Source organism: Danio rerio, chromosome 3, assembly GCF_049306965.1.
Source record: "Danio rerio strain Tuebingen ecotype United States chromosome 3, GRCz12tu, whole genome shotgun sequence".
In the NCBI taxonomy this organism is placed as follows: Eukaryota; Metazoa; Chordata; class Actinopteri; order Cypriniformes; family Danionidae; genus Danio; species Danio rerio.
This window is the reverse complement of record NC_133178.1, coordinates 65,511,259-65,530,000: the sequence shown is the minus strand read 5'-3', so window position 1 is coordinate 65,530,000 and position 18,742 is coordinate 65,511,259. Positions and strand designations below refer to the sequence as shown.

Genomic DNA, 18,742 nt, shown 5'->3' with positions numbered 1-18,742 from the left:
AATAGTCCCACCTTAAATGACTGATAGCTCCGCCCTAAAGGACTAATAGTCCCGCCTTAAATGACTGATAGCTCCACCCTAAAAGACTAATAGTCCCACCTTAAATGATTGTTAGTTCCACCCTAAAGGACTATTAGTCCCGCCTTAAATGACTGATAGCTGCACCCTAAAGGACTAATAGTCCCACCTTAAATGACTGATAGCTCCGCCCTAAAGGACTAATAGTCCCGCCTTAAATGACTGATAGCTCCACCCTAAAGGACTAATAGTCCCGCCTTAAATGAATGATAGCTCCACCCTAAAGGACTAATAGTCCCACCTTAAATGACTGATAGCTCCGCCTTAAAGGACTAATAGTCCCACCTTAAATGACTGATAGCTCCGCCCTAAAGGACTAATAGTCCCGCCTTAAATGACTGATGGCTCCACCCTTAAGGACTAATAGTCCCGCCTTAAATGACTGATAGCTCCACCCTAAAGGATTGATAGCTCCACTATAAAAGATTAATAGTCACGCCTTAAATGACTGATAGCTCCACCCTAAAAGACTAATAGTCCCACCTTAAATGATTGTTAGTTCCACCCTAAAGGACTAATAGTCCCGCCTTAAATGACTGATAGCTGTTGATAGCTGCACCCTAAAGGGCTAATAGTCCCACCTTAAATGACTGATAGCTCCACCCTAAAGGACTAATAGTCCCGCCTTAAATGACTGATAGCTCCACCCTAAAGGACTAATAGTCCCGCCTTAAATGACTGATAGCTCCGCCTTAAAGGACTAATAGTCCCACCTTAAATGACTGATAGCTCCGCCCTAAAGGACTAATAGTCCCGCCTTAAATGACTGATAGCTCCACCCTTAAGGACTAATAGTCCCGCCTTAAATGACTGATAGCTCCACCCTAAAGGATTGATAGCTCCACTATAAAAGACTAACAGTCCCACCTTAAATGACATCGTTCTGCCCTAAATGACTGCAGTCCCACCCTAATCAACTGATAGTCCTACCCTAAAAGACTAATAGTCCCACCTTAAATGATTGTTAGTTCCGGCCTAAAGGACTGATAGCTCCACCCTAAAGGACTGGGTACTCTGGGTACCGCGACTCTTTCAAAGATTTGCTGTCTTGGTCACCAGTGATTGGATTTTACTACAGTAAACCGAGATGTAGATTGCAGTACAATACACACTACAGTTGTAGAAAACTCCAGTACTGGGTCATTTGTTTCTGTCACTGTGGTTGTTGTGTTACCAGAGCAGCTGTAGAATCCCCACAACAGAATAATTCGAGTACTTTACCATAGTATCCATGGTTCAGAAACACTACAGTATTTACTATGAATGACTGTAGTATTTATTCATGTGAGTGTTTCCGTTTCTGTGTGGTGTGCTCTGGGATTGTGGTGTGCTCTTGCCTTCTCGAGGAGAGATGTTGGGTAGTCGTGACTCCGGGAGCCGCACTGCTCTGCTGTTCATTCGGCCCTTGTAAACCTGCCCATTCAAGCCCAGGATGTTCACCTCTGCAGCCTGAGGAGAAACACTCGCACAGGTCAGCACAAGCAAAGATGCGAATTAAACTAATGCACAAAGCTGGAATATTACATGAAATACTTGTGAATAACGCAGCAAGACAAAGAGAACTAAACCTGAACAAATATGAGTCAGAGAAATGTAGTTAAGTGTGTTGGGATTGGCCACTGTGATGTTTTGTCTTCACTGATAAATAAGTTGCACCTCAGAAGACGAAGATGAAGTGCAATAAATGCAATGGGGTTTTGTTTTTCAATCCAGGCTCATTCTGAAAACGTAGTCCCGCGGACGTTTCTGGAGACCGCGATTTATGTAGCCGGAGGTACGTATAGCTGCACTTAATTTTTTAAGCGAACGATAGGAGGCGGTGTGACGCTGTTTCTTTTCACGCTCACCGGCTGACCGCTCACCTCCATGTGGAGGGCTTTCCTGCCGCAACCAGTTTGTCCAGTTAGCTCGTCGGAGTTGAGACGCAGAGAGGAGGTGACCACGACGACGGCGATGAGTTCAAGTCCGGGGAAGAGCAATTCCCGAAATCAGGCAAGACAAAAACAGAATCCAAAAAATAAAGTGAACGAGTTCATAACAGGCTTTTTGACGAGGGCTTTTCTTTTTCTGGACGGCTTTTGTAAATTGTTGCTTGGGTTAGGGGAAGTAAGCGGGCGGGCGGGTCAATCGGTAAAACTGACTGGGTTCAGGGAAGGAGGAGGAGGGTGGGTTAGCCGATTGGCCGGTCGCCCAGTCAATCATTCAGTCAGTCAGACAGACGGTCACTTGACAGCGGCCTCCGGTGGGTTTACACGAAAACAAAAACTGCACAAATACGTATTTCGCGGTCTCCAGAAACATCCACGGGAGGGACTACATTTTCAGAATGAGCCTGGGTTGTTTTTTTTAGGAGTGAGACGCTCTTTGGGAGTGCAGACAGATGCTCAAGACAGTTCTGGAGGGAATAATAATAGAATAATTTTACTGAAGCACAGTGATGACGGCTGAGAGATTTTAGAAATGAGCAAGACAGCATCCCGGATCTTGTACAAAGTGCTGGAAACACTGGTTTGTCCATTATTGTGTCCCATCATGCACATTTTTATCTTATCATCATCTGTTCAAACAAAATCACATCACTTTACTGATGCATTAGCGGGAGTTTACTCAGTAAACGTCTTTACACTGTCTTAAATTCATAAACTATAATCATAAAATCCGGGATATTGTATCTATTGGGGGGGGGTAGTTGCGCGCGAACTGGAGAGCGGGGTGCGGGTATATGCGGGTATATAAATGGTTGTGCGTTGGGTTCGGTGCACAAGGGGACTGTGCTAAAAGGTAAAATGTGGAATTCTGGGAGTTTTCCAGGAGACATAACAAAACAGGAGATGGGCGGGAGAAGGGTCTAAAAAATATGAGGCTCCCAGGAAAAATTGTTGGCAGGTATGGTCTATGGACATTTTTTCTTATTAAATAAAGAATGTTTTCCACTCGTACTTTTTTCCATGCACATCCTGGTGTTTCAATTCTGCATTTTTCCAAAATGTGCATAAAAATAGGCAAAGTCACTTTGAGGCGGGCCATTTCACTTGGCGGCCATCTTTGAATGGGGAAACATCAAATCCTCTGAGCTTCCTTAAATTAATTCAATTGTATATTAGGAATCACCAATAAAACTAAACAACAGCTCTCACAAGTTTAATCTTAGATTTTCACTGCTGGCACCATTGTAACCGATGTTTGGCATTTAAGTTTTTAATTTTAATATTTGGACTAGATACGAAACAAAACAAAGCAAACAAAGTGCTATTTACTATTTACAAACTATCTCGTGAAACTGTATTCATGTCGCAATATTTACTGCTGCAAAATAAAATATCGCAATATCGGATTTTCCAACATCGTGCAGCCCTATTCTACAGAAATAGATGTATGGAAACAGCTTCTGAGCGTCCCAGACCTGTGCTGGTGGGCCGGTGGACACGGGCCGGCTCTCCTCCTGGCTCTGGATCAGGTGTGTGATGTGCTGCAGGCGTGTGTATCGGCGGCTGGGGTAGGTGAGCGTGTGGCTGCCTCCACAGCTGCGGGACAGGTAACTGTAGTCCGCCATTTCCGGGATCCTCTCGCTGCACAACGACCCACAAAACAAGTCAACACTTATAAAAGAAACAGGGTTTCACAGGGCTGCAACACAAGAAGCATTTCCAGCTCCCTACAGAGTACTGTTTGCCATCACCAGAATTTCCCAACACATTCAGTAGGTCACTTTATAATTCAGGTCAATTCATTTCATCTACAGCGCATTTCCAATGTACACTGTCAAAGCAGCTGAACACAGAAGTTCTAGTAAAGAGTTCAGGTTAGTTCAGTTCAGTGTGGTTTAATTTTCACAGCTGAAAGTCCAAACACTGAAGAGCAAATCCATCGATAAGCAGCTCCCAAACCATGCAAGCCAGTGGCGACAGTGGAGGAACAAACTTCACCAATTGATGAAACTGAAGGAAAAAACCTTGAGCGAAACCAGACTCCGTTGGACAGCACTCTGCAGCACTTGTTTTAATTGGCAGTACCCGACAATAAGGACAGCCCGATATCACAGCCGAGACACTGGGGACACTAGACAGGATGGTTGCTGGCCCAATTGGACCAGTGCTGCCTTGTCACTAACGTTTAATTTGGCTGCGACTGCTTGTCAATTGTGTGCAAATACAGCCTACACACCGGGACGCTTTTCGTTTGCGTTTATCGTCAGCGTTTTACAAGACCTTTTTCCGCATTCAAACCCAATCGATTTTCACTGGCATCAAGCAGACGAGTATGCAAAATCACTCCTTGACGTTAGATGGCGCTAATCGACTTTAAGCTTCCGACACCGGCTTGTAACACAGAAGAAGAGGAGGAGAGGAAGTTCACACGCTTGTTGTTAAAGGTTCAGGACACCCTGGAAAACTTTTTTTTATATTAACAGATTTTTGTGTGTCGATCATCAGTTAAGACAATGTTAGCAGCTGTCAGCTTTAATTGTGGGGGAAACTGGATAATTTTGAGCTTTTGTCAGCTAATTTCAGCTTCCGGGTTTAAAATGATTTTTGGGGCGGGATCAAAATCGGCAACGTAGCGCAGAACTGCAAGTGCAATGATGACGCGTCGGTTTCTCATTATTATTCATAGCCGAGTTTTCTTATCCTATGAGAAGAGCCGGCTGCTTAATTATTCATGAGAGCACGTGCTTTCCGAAGGCAAGGCAGACCTGTTAGTTTCAAGCAAGCTGTGAGTGAGACACAGACCCACGGCACGTAGCCGTTCATGAAGGCTCGTATGTGTTTGTTTCCATGATCCACGGGGTTTGTTGCATGTTTTATCCCCGCAATCTTGTCAGGGCTGATCATACAGCAAAGCTGTGTGTGTGCTGCAAGCATTTTTGTCGGGAGAGCAGCACGCGAATTGGAGAATGGCGGACGTTGACTTTTAACAGGAGTTCGTTCACATTCAGACACATCACCGTGCTGCTGTGTTTGCCTAAATCCTCTATATACCAGCAGGGCTAATGGTTAAAATAGACAGGCCAGGAGACCTGCTGCACTGAGTCTGCATTCAAGATCTATGATTCAGACACGGGGATCGAGGGAGAATCCTCATAGTGTTTACATGAACACACTTATCTTTATAATGATATAAATTGTGGTTATGTGTATATGAAATCACGAATAACAAATATTGCAGGGCATTAAATTACTGTTTATTTCTTTGCATTTTAACTATAAACTCATGCGTCTCCTCACGGTTTGTGTCTCAGTTTGTGAGCTAACTCACAACAACAGTTATTCGCTCCCCTCCTTCTCCCCTGCTGGCCACGCCCACTCCTGCCCGATGCTTGCGGAGCTCCACACCCATTAATCATGCATCTTTTGAAAAAATTCTGAAGTAGACTTTAACCGAAAGTGGGGGGTGTCATGACCCTTTAAAGTTACTGGTGACTCGAGCTAGTATTATAGTAGTATTAATGGAGTGGATGTTTAGAGTGTTGATCAGTATAAGTATCTGGGAACTGTTTTAGATAATAAATTGTCCTTTTCTGCTAATACTAATATGTTGTGTAAGAAGGGGCAACAAAGATTATACTTTTTACAGAAATTGAGATCTTTTGGTATGGACAAATCACTCATGTGCATGATTACAGTTCATACATTCAGTCACTGTTATCTTTTTCTTTGCTTTGTTGGTTCAGTTCTCTAAGTGTGACAAATAAGAGTTGTTTGGAGAAAATTGTGAACCCAGGAGGAAAAATAACAGGGGAAAAACAGATGCCCATGGCTCAGTTATACCAGAGACAAGTTTTGAGTAAAGCTCAGAGTATTCTGTCAGATGATTCCCATCCTGTGCACCACCAGTTTAATCTTCTCTCTTCCCGTATTTGATACAGAACTCCTATTAGTAAGACAAATCGTTTTAAACTTTCATTCATCCCATCAGCTGTAAAGTTTTTAAACTTAAGGTAGAATTTGTAATGTGTGATGTACTTTTGTGTATTGTGTGTGACATGCTTGTATGCTGCAACCAAACTGCCTTCGGGAAATGAATAAAGACTGACTGACTGAAGGAATGATTATTGTTCACAGAGCAATAAGCAGCTCCACGTTCATATCGGCTCTGGGCAACTTCTTCAATGTGCGCTCGCATTGACAGTTTTGCGCTTGAGCGCCTCCAAGTGCTGTTTACTGTCACTTCAGCAGCTCCGTGCATGTGATCAAAAGTGCCGATCTGATTGGTGGAGAACGTTTTAACACGGCGCGCCAAAACAAAAAAACGAGCACGAGCCGTTTTTTAAAAAATGACGCTTTTGCACCTGGTGTTTGCACATTGGTGTGCACGATTACATTGACGCCCTTTGTTTATTCACGAGGCGTTAAACGTTGACGGAAAACGCCAGCAAAAATGTCTCTGTGTGCACGGGCCTTTAGGGTGCGTTCACACCCAGACGTTTGTTTCGAGACCTGTCTCGTTCACTCATTTAGTGTGGTTCGTCTGGCATATGTGAATATGTTGTGCAGTAAAATGCACGGACCCCCCTTATAGATTTTTATTAGCATTCTCAGTCTACATTAAAAAAACATAACTGATTAAACTGTGGGCTAAAATGATTATTATTTTGATGGATCAAGCAAGAACAAGAAGTGAAACGTATTTTAAATCTAGGTTTACAAATAAATGAAAAATACAAATACATACACTAATACAATGAGCCGCTCTCTAAAGTTAGGCATTTTGGGAGGGTTTTTAAGAAACATAAAACATAAAATTGTTCTAGTTTTCAATTAAACCACACATTAAACAATTCACTTTCATTAATCTAATCAGTATTGTGCATTAATTCATTCATTTTCTTGTCGGCTTAGTCCCTTTATTAATCTGGGGTCGCCACAGCGGAATGAACCGCCAAGTGGATGCCCTTCCAGCCACAACCCATCTCTGGGAAACATCCACACACACATTCACACACACACACTCATACATTATGGACAATTTAGCCTACCCAAACCGGAGCACCTGGAGGAAACCCACGCGAAGGCAGGGAGAACATACAAACTCCACACAGAAATGCCAACTGAGCCGAGGCTCGAACCAGCGACCCAGCGACCGTCTTGCTGTGAGGCGACAGCACTACCTACTGCACCACTGCCTCGCCTAATCAGTATTGTATTTAAATTAAATCTATTTATTTATTTAAATATACATCTTCTGTAAGGTAAGGGCTCCATTCATGCAACTTACCTCAGTCGCTGTCATTAGTTGTTATGACGCTATTATTAATTTTTATTTTATCAATTTAAGTTAATATGCACATTTCAGAGGCGGTGCATTTTACGGCAGAGGTGTGTTTCTTGGCACGACACTGGTTCATCTGTTATTTCTCTCTATAATTTAAGCCTATAATGCATATTTCTAGCCAAGGTTTTTTTAATATTTTGATTAATTCAATAGATAGATTTTCACAAAATTTGACAACTGACATGATGCCGTGTATGTATTCAATAATGTTTAGCTTTAGACACATTATTTAAGATATTGGATAATAAATGGCTATTAACTACTTTTTTAGAGGGACCAGTGAAAATTTTGGCAGGGCAAGTAAAAATCTGAACCACTGGCCTGATTGAGCCAGTAGAAAAAAAAATAGTTAGCGTTGAATCCTGATAGAAGTTTGTTTTTCGCCACTGGCTTGCTTAGTTTGGGCTTGCAAACTCTTCACATGGTACTAGGGTTAACGAAACATTTAACGAAGAAAAAGGTTTCTTTGGTTTGCAAAAGTGACCCAAGTATTGAGAAACTGTTTAAAAACTGTACAAAATAATCTAAAATCCGAACCCATTTCTCACAATAAAGACCTTTTTATGCAAAGTAAAGGTTGTGTGGGTCAGTACAAATAAAGAGCCGTCATTTTTTAAAGGTCCCATGAAATTAAAGTAGTTTTAGTATCACCTCATACCTCAAATCTCCTGACCAATCAAATGCTCTCTAGCATCTCACATGCCCCACCCCCTTCTTCTCATTGGCTTTTCATTTGATGCACTTGATGCTCAACCACTCACTGGCAGAGCTGTGATAAAATGAAACACTATTGGCTGTTTTTTTAAAGGGGAGGGGCTAATCTATACTCTGCCCTCTCTTCATGTTTTCAGTTGAGATTACGTCAAACATTTCAAAGCATTGAGTGGTCTGTAGACTGAAAGCTCCCTGTGCTGTGCTTGTTGCAACCCAGGCTCATTCTGAAAATGTACCCCTGTGTAGATTTCTGGAGAGCATCAAATACGTCCTTGAAGCTACATTTTTGCAGTTTTTGTTTTTATAAATCCATCAGAGATCTCTGTTTGCTTTTCGAGATCTCAACTTTCTCTTACGAGTGTCATTCACGCCTGCTGTTCTCACGTAAATCCAGCAGAGGCAGCTGTCGACAGACTGACTGACCGATTAACCGACCCACCCTCCTCCTTCCTTAAATCCAACCAATAATGTTTTCAAAAGCACAGATTGACCCACTCACCACCTTCCTTAAACCCAACCGATAGTGTTTTAAAAAGCGATACAGAAAAAGAAAAGCCCTCGCCCGATTTTTATCACGTTTTCAAATTTTACCACGTTCTCACCCTGTTATTTACTTGTTTGTTTTATTTGTTGGCTTTCGTTTTTGCTTTACCTGCTTTCTGGAATCTTCCTTCGCCAGATTTGAACCCTGTTGTTGCGCTCAACTCCTCTCTGTGTCTCAAGCCCGCCGATGTACACAATGAGCCACTGGACAAACTGGTATCAGCGGGAAAAGCCGTCCATAAGAAGATAAGCGCAAAGAGGAATGGCATCATTCCACTTCATCGCATTCGTTTTAAAGACAAAATGCAGCCATAAGTACCCCTCACTACATAATTCACACTCTCCAGAAATGTATACGGGGGTACATTTTCACAATGAGCCTGTGTTGGCTCTTTCTGATGTCTGTTAAACTCACTGTCTGCTCTGACTGCGGCTGCTCCTCCTGACCGGGCCCAGACTGAACTGCTGCGGCACGGGCCGTCTGTACGAGTGCTGCTCTGTCCTGGATGTGGGACACTGACTGAGCTGCGCATCTATGTGTTTGCACTCTCCCTGAGCCATGCTTCTGTCAAAACAAGCCACTTTGAAGTTACTAAAGCGTCATTAACACTGATCTACAGCTCCAGTCCCATGCTTACTGATTAACAGTTTCTGTGTTTTCTGTTTATTTACAGTGGTGAAGTGCATTATGGGATGTTGGTCTCTGCTCTGTCCACTTTTGATGTTGAATAATCAACTCTACAGTTTAACAAAGTGACTTTTAGTGACATTTTAGTCATGTGAAATAATATAATGTACTATATCTAGAGAAATAAGTGTGTGAAATAGCAGGAAATGTGCTGCAGTTTATTACAAGGTGTCTGTAGTGTAATATACAACACCAAAACAGACAATATAGCACTGCAAACTATTAAGCATGTTCATAAAAGTCACTTTTTCACAGCTTTTCAAGGTTAAAAAAAAGATCAAGATCCCATAATGCAATTCAGAAACATAAAAAACAGGGAAAATAAAAGCATGAATCGAAAAATACAGAAAAACTGCTATTTTACGGATGTTTTTTTTACAATGTACAAGCTTGTTTCTCGATTGCATGCCATGCAGAGTGAAATAAATCAGCTAATTAAGAAAGCTAATGTGCAGTCAGCGTTGGGTGCAATTAGTTGCTGTGGCTAAATTACTTTTTCGCTGAAAAAAAAGGGATGACTAAGGGTTTACAGATGACAGAATATCAGTTTCTAGGTGAGCTGATCTTTATAACTGATTAACAACACTGCTGTCTTTCTGTGGAACTGCTTTTGCTCTTGCGTTGCACTTTTATAAAACTCCTCACTCTTAAAGTTGAAGAATTATTTGACCTCCTCTAAATGTTTTTCTTAGCTAAATATTTTCCCAATGATGAAAAGATTCAGGAATTTTTCACAGTGTTTCCTATAATATTTGTTCTTCTGGAAAAAGTCTTGTTTGTTTTATTTCGGCTAGAATAAAGCAGTTTTTAATAGTTTTAAAGGCATTTTAAGCAATATTAGTGTTGGATTGTCTCCAGAACAAACCACTGTTATACAATGACTTGCTTAATTACCCTAACTTTACCCTAATTACCCTAGTGAAGCCTTTAACTTTCACTTTAAGCTCAATACTAGTGTCTTGAAGAATATCTAGTCTAATATGTGCTGTCATCATGGCAAAGAGGAAAGAAATCAGTCATTAGAAATTAAATATTACAACTATTATGATTAGAAATGTGTTGAACAAAGTCTTCTCTCCGTTGAACAGAAGATGAGGAAAATATACAGGAGGGTAAAGAATTTAGACTCCAGCTGTATATCTGATTCTACTTCTTGCTTTTCTCTTTGACACAGTCTGAGCAAACAAAGCTTCAGTCAAATGTTTTGGTCAGAAAAAGTGCTTGTTTTCTTTTTTTCCCCCTCAAAACAAGGCCCACAGTATCTGGGTTGATATTTTGTTCTGTAAACATCACAACCTCAAGTGTGCCAAAACACTCTCACTTCCAAAAACACGGAATAGAAAAGCCTGCTGTACATACAGATCAGTGAGGTGTGTGTGTGTGTGTGTGTTACTCCAAAACAGTATTTAATTATTAATTACACTGTTTACTTTGTATTTAAACAACTTTTCTAATTAATTTGAAGAGTGACTTATTTGCCGAATAAGTCATTAAATACTCAACTTAATACTGCTTAAACTCCACATACTGTAATTCTCAATGCGCTGACAGAAATTGGACTGTATTAATTCCTTACACTTGAGCCAAACAGGACCTTTTAGTGTTATTTTATTCTTTATTTGAAATAATTTTACATTTTAGATAAGACTCAAAGTGTTTGGAATTAGCACGTTTCACACATGCCATGCATATATATGAACACAACTGCTCTGCCTCTCTGAATGTGGATCTTAATCTTATTTAGTATTTAGTTAATGCATTTAAGGCAAATACATTATAAGTAACTGTAATTAAATGACCTAAAATGATGGGTAATCTTTTACTTTACTTTTGTTTTCCAGAAAAGTAGCTTAATTACAGTAACTAGTTGCTTTATAAGTAACTTCCCCCAACACTGCTGCAGTGAAGTCAGTGTGTTGACTCCCCCTTGTGGACGAGCAGTGTTACAGCAGTGATCATCTCACCTCCTGTATGCATGTGTGTGTATTTTAGAGAGTTTGTGTCTGCAGAATCTGTGAGTGAAGTGCTTGTGTGTGTGTGTGTGTGTGTGTGTGTGTGTGTGTGTGTTTACGTGTGTGAGGGTCTCACCTCCTGCAGTGTTGTCGCACCTGCTCCAGCTCATAGACAGTGTACGGCCGGCTGGACTTGTGTGACGGCAGACCCGGAGCCGATGGAAGAGACATCAGGTGCCTGCAAACACTCAGAGTTTACCAGAGACGCCTAATCCTAATGATCATACTTTATAAGTGCTAATAAACAGTTCCGGTCTTCATAGCAGGCAGGTGATAAGCCAGTAGTAACTGCTGTGAATTGTTCCTTAAACTAAAGTGTTACCAAATAAAGTTGTAAAGAAATAAAGATCTACCTGAGCTCAAACTCCCCTCTCGCCTTGCAAACGGGAGGGAGCCCCGGGCTCGAGGATCTTATGAGCTCAGGGCTCTCTCCCGGGACAGCATGCCAAACTAGCTTCATAAACAATCATCAATTAAGTGTGAACTCTTGAATATGGGATTTCCTTTGTTTAGAGAATCTGGACTACACTGAAAAAAAAAATCCTAATTTTATGGTTTATTTAAATTTTGCGATTTATAAAAAAAACGGAAAAAAATGACAGGCAATAAATTACAAAAATATACAGTAAAATAGTGAATATTAATTTACAGAAATTTACCAGAAATTAAAATTTAAGGAAATTTCTGTAATTTAATATCCGTAAAAAAACGTAAAATAGCGGCCAATAATTTACGAAAATATACTGTAAAATAACGAACATTAATCTACAGAAATTTTCCGGAAATTAAAATTTAAGAAAATTTCTGTATTTTAATATCTGTAAAAAAACGTAAAGTAATGGCCAATAAATTACGAAAATATACAGTAAAATAACGAATATTAATCTACAGAAATTTTCCAGAAATTAAATTTAAGGAAATTTCTTTAATTTAATATCTGTTAAAAAAAACTTAAAACATAACGGCCAATAAATTACAAAAATATACAGTAAAATAACGAACATTAATCTACAGAAATTTTCCAGAAATAAAAATTTAAGGAAATTTCTGTAATTTAACGGCCGTCATTTTACGTTTTTTTTTTTTTTGCGCACTCCAGCTGCCGGAAATAAATCGTAATTTTTTTTTTTTTTTACAGTGTAGTGTTTGTACCAACAATTTAACACACTGAATATTGAATAACACATGTTGGAACTGATGAATTGTGACAGAATACTGACAGAGATGTGATGAATGTTTACGTACTGTCCTGGCGTCATCATTTCCACTGGACGGTCACAGGAGATGCAGTGAAAGCGGGCCACTAATTGTCTTTGGGGGAAAAAAAACACAAACATATACACAGTCAATACAGTCGATTTATATACAACTAGCATAATGTTAGCCAAATGGAGGTATCTCAGGTCATGACTGATGCACAATTTCAGCAACAAAGCAATCTTTATTTGGTGTTGCATTATGAAATCAGCTCTGAATGCATCAGCAAAGGAAAATTTGAGCAACTGGAAGTAGGGATTTAATGAATATACATTTTGTCGGTACTAACAGGAATAAACACACACAAAACAGTGTAAATAAAAACACACAAAAATCTATTTCTCTCTTTGGTATGAAGGAAAAGTGACTTAAGCATACGTTTTGACTTAAACATAAGTAATAGGTTAACATTGAAAATACATAACAATTAAAATAAGGGGCCGTTCACACAAAATGCATTTTTTACTTTTCCAACATGCTACTTTTATATTGTTTTTTTAATGTAAATGTGCTGGATAAATGTGTGTATAATGAGTTGTGTTGGCGAAAGGGGTTGGATCCAATTTGCAGCTTTATTCGGAGATTGGTCATACAAGAAAAGTTCAAACAGGGACACACGGGAGCAATATAAAGAGCAGTTAAAGTGATTTGGAGGCGAAACACACATTAACAGTAAGCAAACAAGAGTCAAAAGTACAGTTTAGAACTGCTCACTACAGTGTAAACAAGACTCTGCAAAGATGTGTGTAGTGTGTCCACGTAATTAGTCTTGAACTGGGACTGGTGTGTAAGTGAAGTGCAGGATGGGATATGTAGTCCAGTTCATTGTCAGATGTGTAGTTTGGGAGAATGATAGAGAGTGTTCTCCAGCGATCTGCAAAAGCTGGCAGTGTTAGTTATTGGTTTGTTAACACTGTGAATTGTGACCTAAACTACCGTGTTATCGTTTTATTTAGCTACTGCAGAAAGTAACTCCCTTCTACAGGCTTTCTGCAGATAAGTAAAATGTAAGACCCTTTAAGACGATTATAAATGAAAGATGTAAGATTTTACGTCTTTAATTTATGAATATTGTTTTGAATAATTAAATCAGGAGGGCTGATCATTTTAACTTCACCTCTAAATACAACATATATTAGATATAAAAGTGGTTTTGTTGATTCAATATATAATATTTGCTAATTATTTGTTAGTTCATAAGTGGTTCCTCACTTCCTAATTCCGGCGGCGTCTTCCTGCTCGGGCATCTGAGGCGTCTGCAGCTGCTTATGGATGGTCCTCCAGCGGTCGTCCAGCTGTTTCTTCAGAGGATCCAACTCTATGCGGTTCAGCTACACACACACACACACACATCATGATTGAAGTAGAGAGGGTTTTTGAGATTCAAATGTAATGACGCCTATTAAGATTTTTGGATTGTGACATTAGAATCTTCCAACAGCATCTGCATCTCTCAGACTTGAAATGTCACTCAATGAAGCTAGTGATGTCACTGTGAGGGATAGGGTTAGGGGTTGGGTTCGGTGTGGGCATTAAAAAGCATTGCATGCAGATCAGAATGCAACTGCACCGAGTCTGCATCCAGACTCGGATGGTGTAGGACTGGCGGGGTTACATAAGGCTGTGGTCCTCCAGGAATTTAGTTTGAGACCATTGCTAGATGTAATTATTTTCATGCATTAATTCCTTTTATGTTGCCACAGCTTGCCACAAAACTGAAAAATAAGACCCTTTCTGACTTCTAAAGTTGAAAGTTTATAGGCTCATTTTATAGGAAGGATGACACTTAAATGACACTTCAAAGTTCCCTTCGGAGGACAATATCCTATTTGGAAGGCACTGAAAGTCTGTTTTGATGTCATCATCACTTTTATCTCTCACCTTGGAGTCCATTTCGGTGGAGATCTTCTCGATGACCTTGTTCCAGTCCTGCTCCTGACCAGTGATCTTACTGAGCAGCTCCTGCAGCATGTTATTGAGCTGTTCAGTCATGCTGTCGAACTGCATGCTGCTCACCTTGTTGTCCAGAGCCTGTTTATCTGCTTTCTGAGGAGCAAAAAACATGGCGTCCACTGACTAAAATAAATGTGACAGTCTGACGATTCTTTATGAAATGAAGAAAGATGCAACTCACGATTTCAATCTCCATCTCCACCAGCTCCTTGTCAGCTTTCTTCACACCCAATTCCTCCACAATTTTGTAGAGATGCTAGAAAAGCCACAATTTCACATATTATCTTTTTTGTAATGTTTTGTGTTAATAATTTTACTGAGTTGAGAGGCCAGCTAGCAAAGTGTTGTGTAGGTAAACCTCACTCCTCTGACCTCAAAAGGTGCTCTAGCAACAAACATGAGAGGCCATAGTCTTTAGCCTACTTCTTAGAGCAACCGACTCCCATGCAAAGAATCGCTGGTTGTATCTTTGCATGAGAGTTGATATTGAGGTTTAGGGGGGTAAGTGTAATTGATGCCAGATCGTGAAGTGCTATACAGGTAAACCTCACTCCTCTGACCTCTAATGCTGCTCTAGCGACAGATGCTAGAGGCCATGGTCTTTAGCCTCCTTGTTAGAGCAACCAACTCCCATCCAAGGAATTGTCAGTTCGATCCCAGCTCAGACGAGGTTGTATGCAATTAGACTGGTGGGTTGCACTGCGGGCTTGTCTGGGATGGGAGTGAAGTTTAGGAGGGTGAGTAAAACTGAGGCCAGCTAGCGAAGTGCTATGTTGGTAAACATCACTCCTCTGACCTCAAAAGGTGTTCTAGTGACAGATGCCAAAGGCCATGGTCTTTAGCTTCCTTGTTAGAGCAATCGACTCCCATGCAAAGAATCGCCGGTTTGATCCCAGTTTAGACCAGGTTGTGTGCAATAGGACCTTGGGTTACACATGGGGGCTCGTCCGGGATAGGAGTAAGGTTTAGGGGGGCGAGTGTAATAGAGACCAGCAAGTGAAGTGCTATGCAGGTACACATCACCCCTCTGACCTCTAAAGGTGCTCTAGTGACAGATGCTAGAGGCCATGGTTTTTTGCTTCCTTGTTAGAGCAACCGACTCCTATGCAAAGAATCGCTGGTTCGATCCCAGCTTAGACCTGGTTGGGTGCAATAGGACCGTGGGTTACACATGGGGGTTCATCGGGATGCCAGTGAGGTTTAGGAGGGAGAGTAAAACGAAGGCCAGCTCCTCTGACCTCTAAAGGTGTTCTAGCCACAGATACTAGAGGCCATGGTCTTTAGCTTCCTTCTTAGAGCAATCGAATCCCATGGAAGAAATCATTGGTTCGATCCCAGCTCAGACGGGGTTGCTTGCGATAGAACCGTGGGTTATACATGGGGGCTCGTCCGGGATTGGAGTGAGGTTTAGGGGGGTGAGTATACTGGAGGCCAGCTAGTAAGTGCTATGCAAATAAACCTCACCCCTCTGACCTCTAAAGGTGCTCTAGTGACAGACGCTAGAGGCCATGGTCTTTATCCTCCTTGTTAGAGCAACCGACTCCCATCCAAGGAATTGTCAGTTCGATCCCAGCTCAGATGAGGTTGCGTGCAATTAGATTGGTGGGTTGCACCATGGGGGCTTGTCCGGGATGGGAGTGATGTTTAGGAGGGTGAGTAAAATAAAGGCCAGCTAGCAAAGTGCTATGCCAGTAAACCTCACTCCTCTGACCTCTAAAGGTGTTCTAGCCACAGATACTAGAGGCCACGGTCTTTAGCTTCCTTGTTAGAGCAATCGAATCCCATGGAAGAAATTATCGGTTCGATCCTAGCTCAGATCGGGTTTCTCGCGATAGAACAGTGGGTTACACATGGGGGCTCGTCCGGGATAGGAGTGAGGTTTAGGGCAGTGAGTTAAACGGAGGCCAGCTAGCAAAGTGCTATGCAGGTAAACCTCACTCCTCTGACCTCTAAAGGTGCTCTAGTGACAGAGGCTAGAGGCCATGGTCTTTAGCCTACTTGTTAGAGCAAACCGACTCCTATGCAAAAAAATCGGCGGTTTGATCCCAGCTCAGGCCGGGTTGGGTGTAATAGGACCGGTGAGTCTCACATACATTTGTAGCAGTAAATGGAAAAAACATATATCGATCACAAGTTCACTTATGGAGCACACCAAGGCTTTGTACTTGGACCTTTTCACACCGTAAATGATGATTTTAGGGGATATCACTGATAAACACAGAGCTAATTTTCGTATATATATATATATATATATATATATATATATATATATATAAATATATATATATATATATATAGTATATATCTTGAGATATATGGGTTTGAGGCATTAAATGAGAAAGCATAATATGTATCATAAGTGCACAATGGAGTACCCCAAGGCTCAGTACGCGGACAGATATTATTCACAGTGTAATTAGGAGATAGAATTAAGAAATGTTACACACATCAATGTGGGTCTGCTTGTTGTGGTGTTCCTCCATCAGGTGGTTTGATGTGCTGTGGAGTTTCTCAAACTCGGCCTGGAGTTGCAGCATGGATTCCTGGACGTCACGCAGCAGACCAGTGCTCTGCAGAAAAACACAAGCATAACCTGGTATTAAATGTCCCGTGAAGTGCTTTGAAACTAAGCATGGAGTTAACATCACAGTATTTTTTGGTATTTGCCACGTCAGGGATTGTTCTCGGGATAATTTACATGTATTCACTGAGATACAAAAACACATTTTACACATTGCTCCTGGATGTCCACTGTCCTTTGGAGCTCAGCCAAATTTAAACACTGAAGCAGCTGATCGAGCTTTTCAGGAGCGTATAAAATACACAAGCAGATCTGCTGAAGCAGGTAATAAACTTTGCAGGACTGAGGGCAGAGTTCAATGCTGTGTCCACACCAGATGCGGCATGTGCGAATAAATATCGCTATTTGAAATAGATGTGTGAACAATTACTCACTTCATTCGCGTGTCAAATTTGCTTCATTCACAAGTGAAACTACTTACGATAGACACGGAATTACGTCATGGGCAGGCCAGTGACTCTAGTTTAATTGCTAAATGGCTAACATGGATTTTATTGAAAGAGTAGCTGTGCTTTATGTGCTTTTGGAAGGCTGAAAAACACTGTAGATTTGTTCGGCGTCATGTCTAAGTCCACTAGATCCATTCAGCGGTGCATCCAGCTCTGTGAGTTCATCAATTCCTCCAGAAACTATACCTGGATGACGGAGGCCTTCAGCGGTGCTTCCGACTGAGCCAAGCCTATTTTGATGAGCTGTTGTCCGGTGTCAGCAGGAGGATTTTCCCTTAGGACATCATAATCACACCCAAAGAAGAGCAAACTCCTGATTGGTTAACGTAGTGCAAATGTCTGCTAAAGTTCAGAATTTCCAGCTCGAGCAATTGACGCTCAATTTGTGCTGCTTAATTCACATTAAGCACGTCGTTCAATCCAACTCATTCGTGTGAATAACACCACAGGATGTCTATTCACATCTTTGCATTGGCTTAACATGTAAATCAAGGTAAATTTGTTACCTCAGATTTAGGCTAATTTATCTGGATGTGATTCAAATGTCAAACTTCGCCTTGCTTGAAGCTTAGACGTAGGATATAATAAGCCATTAAATAAATAAAAACAAATAAATAGCTAGAATAAAGCCTAATTAAAGCTAGTCTCAGTGTACGGTTAACACAAACTCTATGGTGCACTTAAGATGAGATCTAAAATCAATTTCCACACGTATCAATGGATAAATCACGTATGAAATGGTCACACAGTGTACTTCTGCATATGATCACTCACTTTTCTGACACACAGACTGTTAAGGATGCGCAGTAAGCAGATCTTTAAAATTGATCTAAAATGGTTTAAATACAGTGTGAATATGATGACTTACTGTAAAGCCTCTATATAAGGTCAAAGCAACATTTCAACCCAGGCTCATTCTGAAAACGTAGTCCCGTTGACGTTTCTGGAGACCGCGAAATACGTAGCTAGAGGTACGTATGGCTGCATTTCATTTTTTAAGCGAACACTGCGGGGGCGGTGTGATGCCGTTCCTTTCGCCGCTTGCCGGCCGGCCGCTCACCTCCATGTGGAGGGCTTTCCCGCTGCAACCAGTTTGTCCGGTTAGCTCGTTGTGTACATCGGTGGACTCGAGGCACAGAGAGAAGCTGACCACGACAACGACGACGACGACCGAGTTTGAGTCCGGGGAAGAGCG

At 41.2% G+C, this 18,742-nt stretch overlaps 1 protein-coding gene across 28 annotated transcripts in view; it reads right to left on the bottom strand.

Moving 5' to 3' along the window:
- LOC141381325 (glutamine-rich protein 2-like) overlaps nt 1-18,742 on the bottom strand; it is a 50,692-nt gene that overhangs the window by 3,746 nt on the left and 28,204 nt on the right. For 6 of the 28 annotated variants that reach the window (XM_073945237.1, XM_073945238.1, XM_073945222.1 and 3 more), the window contains 9 exons: nt 16,965-17,087; nt 14,699-14,773; nt 14,446-14,610; nt 13,777-13,895; nt 12,553-12,618; nt 11,384-11,485; nt 9,023-9,172; nt 3,482-3,647; nt 1,416-1,527 (listed from right to left, as the gene is read on the bottom strand). In XM_073945237.1, the coding sequence (XP_073801338.1) occupies nt 1,416-1,527; nt 3,482-3,647; nt 9,023-9,172; nt 11,384-11,485; nt 12,553-12,618; nt 13,777-13,895; nt 14,446-14,610; nt 14,699-14,773; nt 16,965-17,087 (1,078 nt within the window). Of the gene's footprint in view, nt 1-1,415; nt 1,528-3,481; nt 3,648-7,279; nt 8,821-9,022; nt 9,173-11,383; nt 11,486-12,552; nt 12,619-13,776; nt 13,896-14,445; nt 14,611-14,698; nt 14,774-16,964; nt 17,088-18,742 lie in introns of those variants that run through there. The other 22 variants (XM_073945241.1, XM_073945229.1, XM_073945231.1 and 19 more) reach the window with 6 other exon arrangements.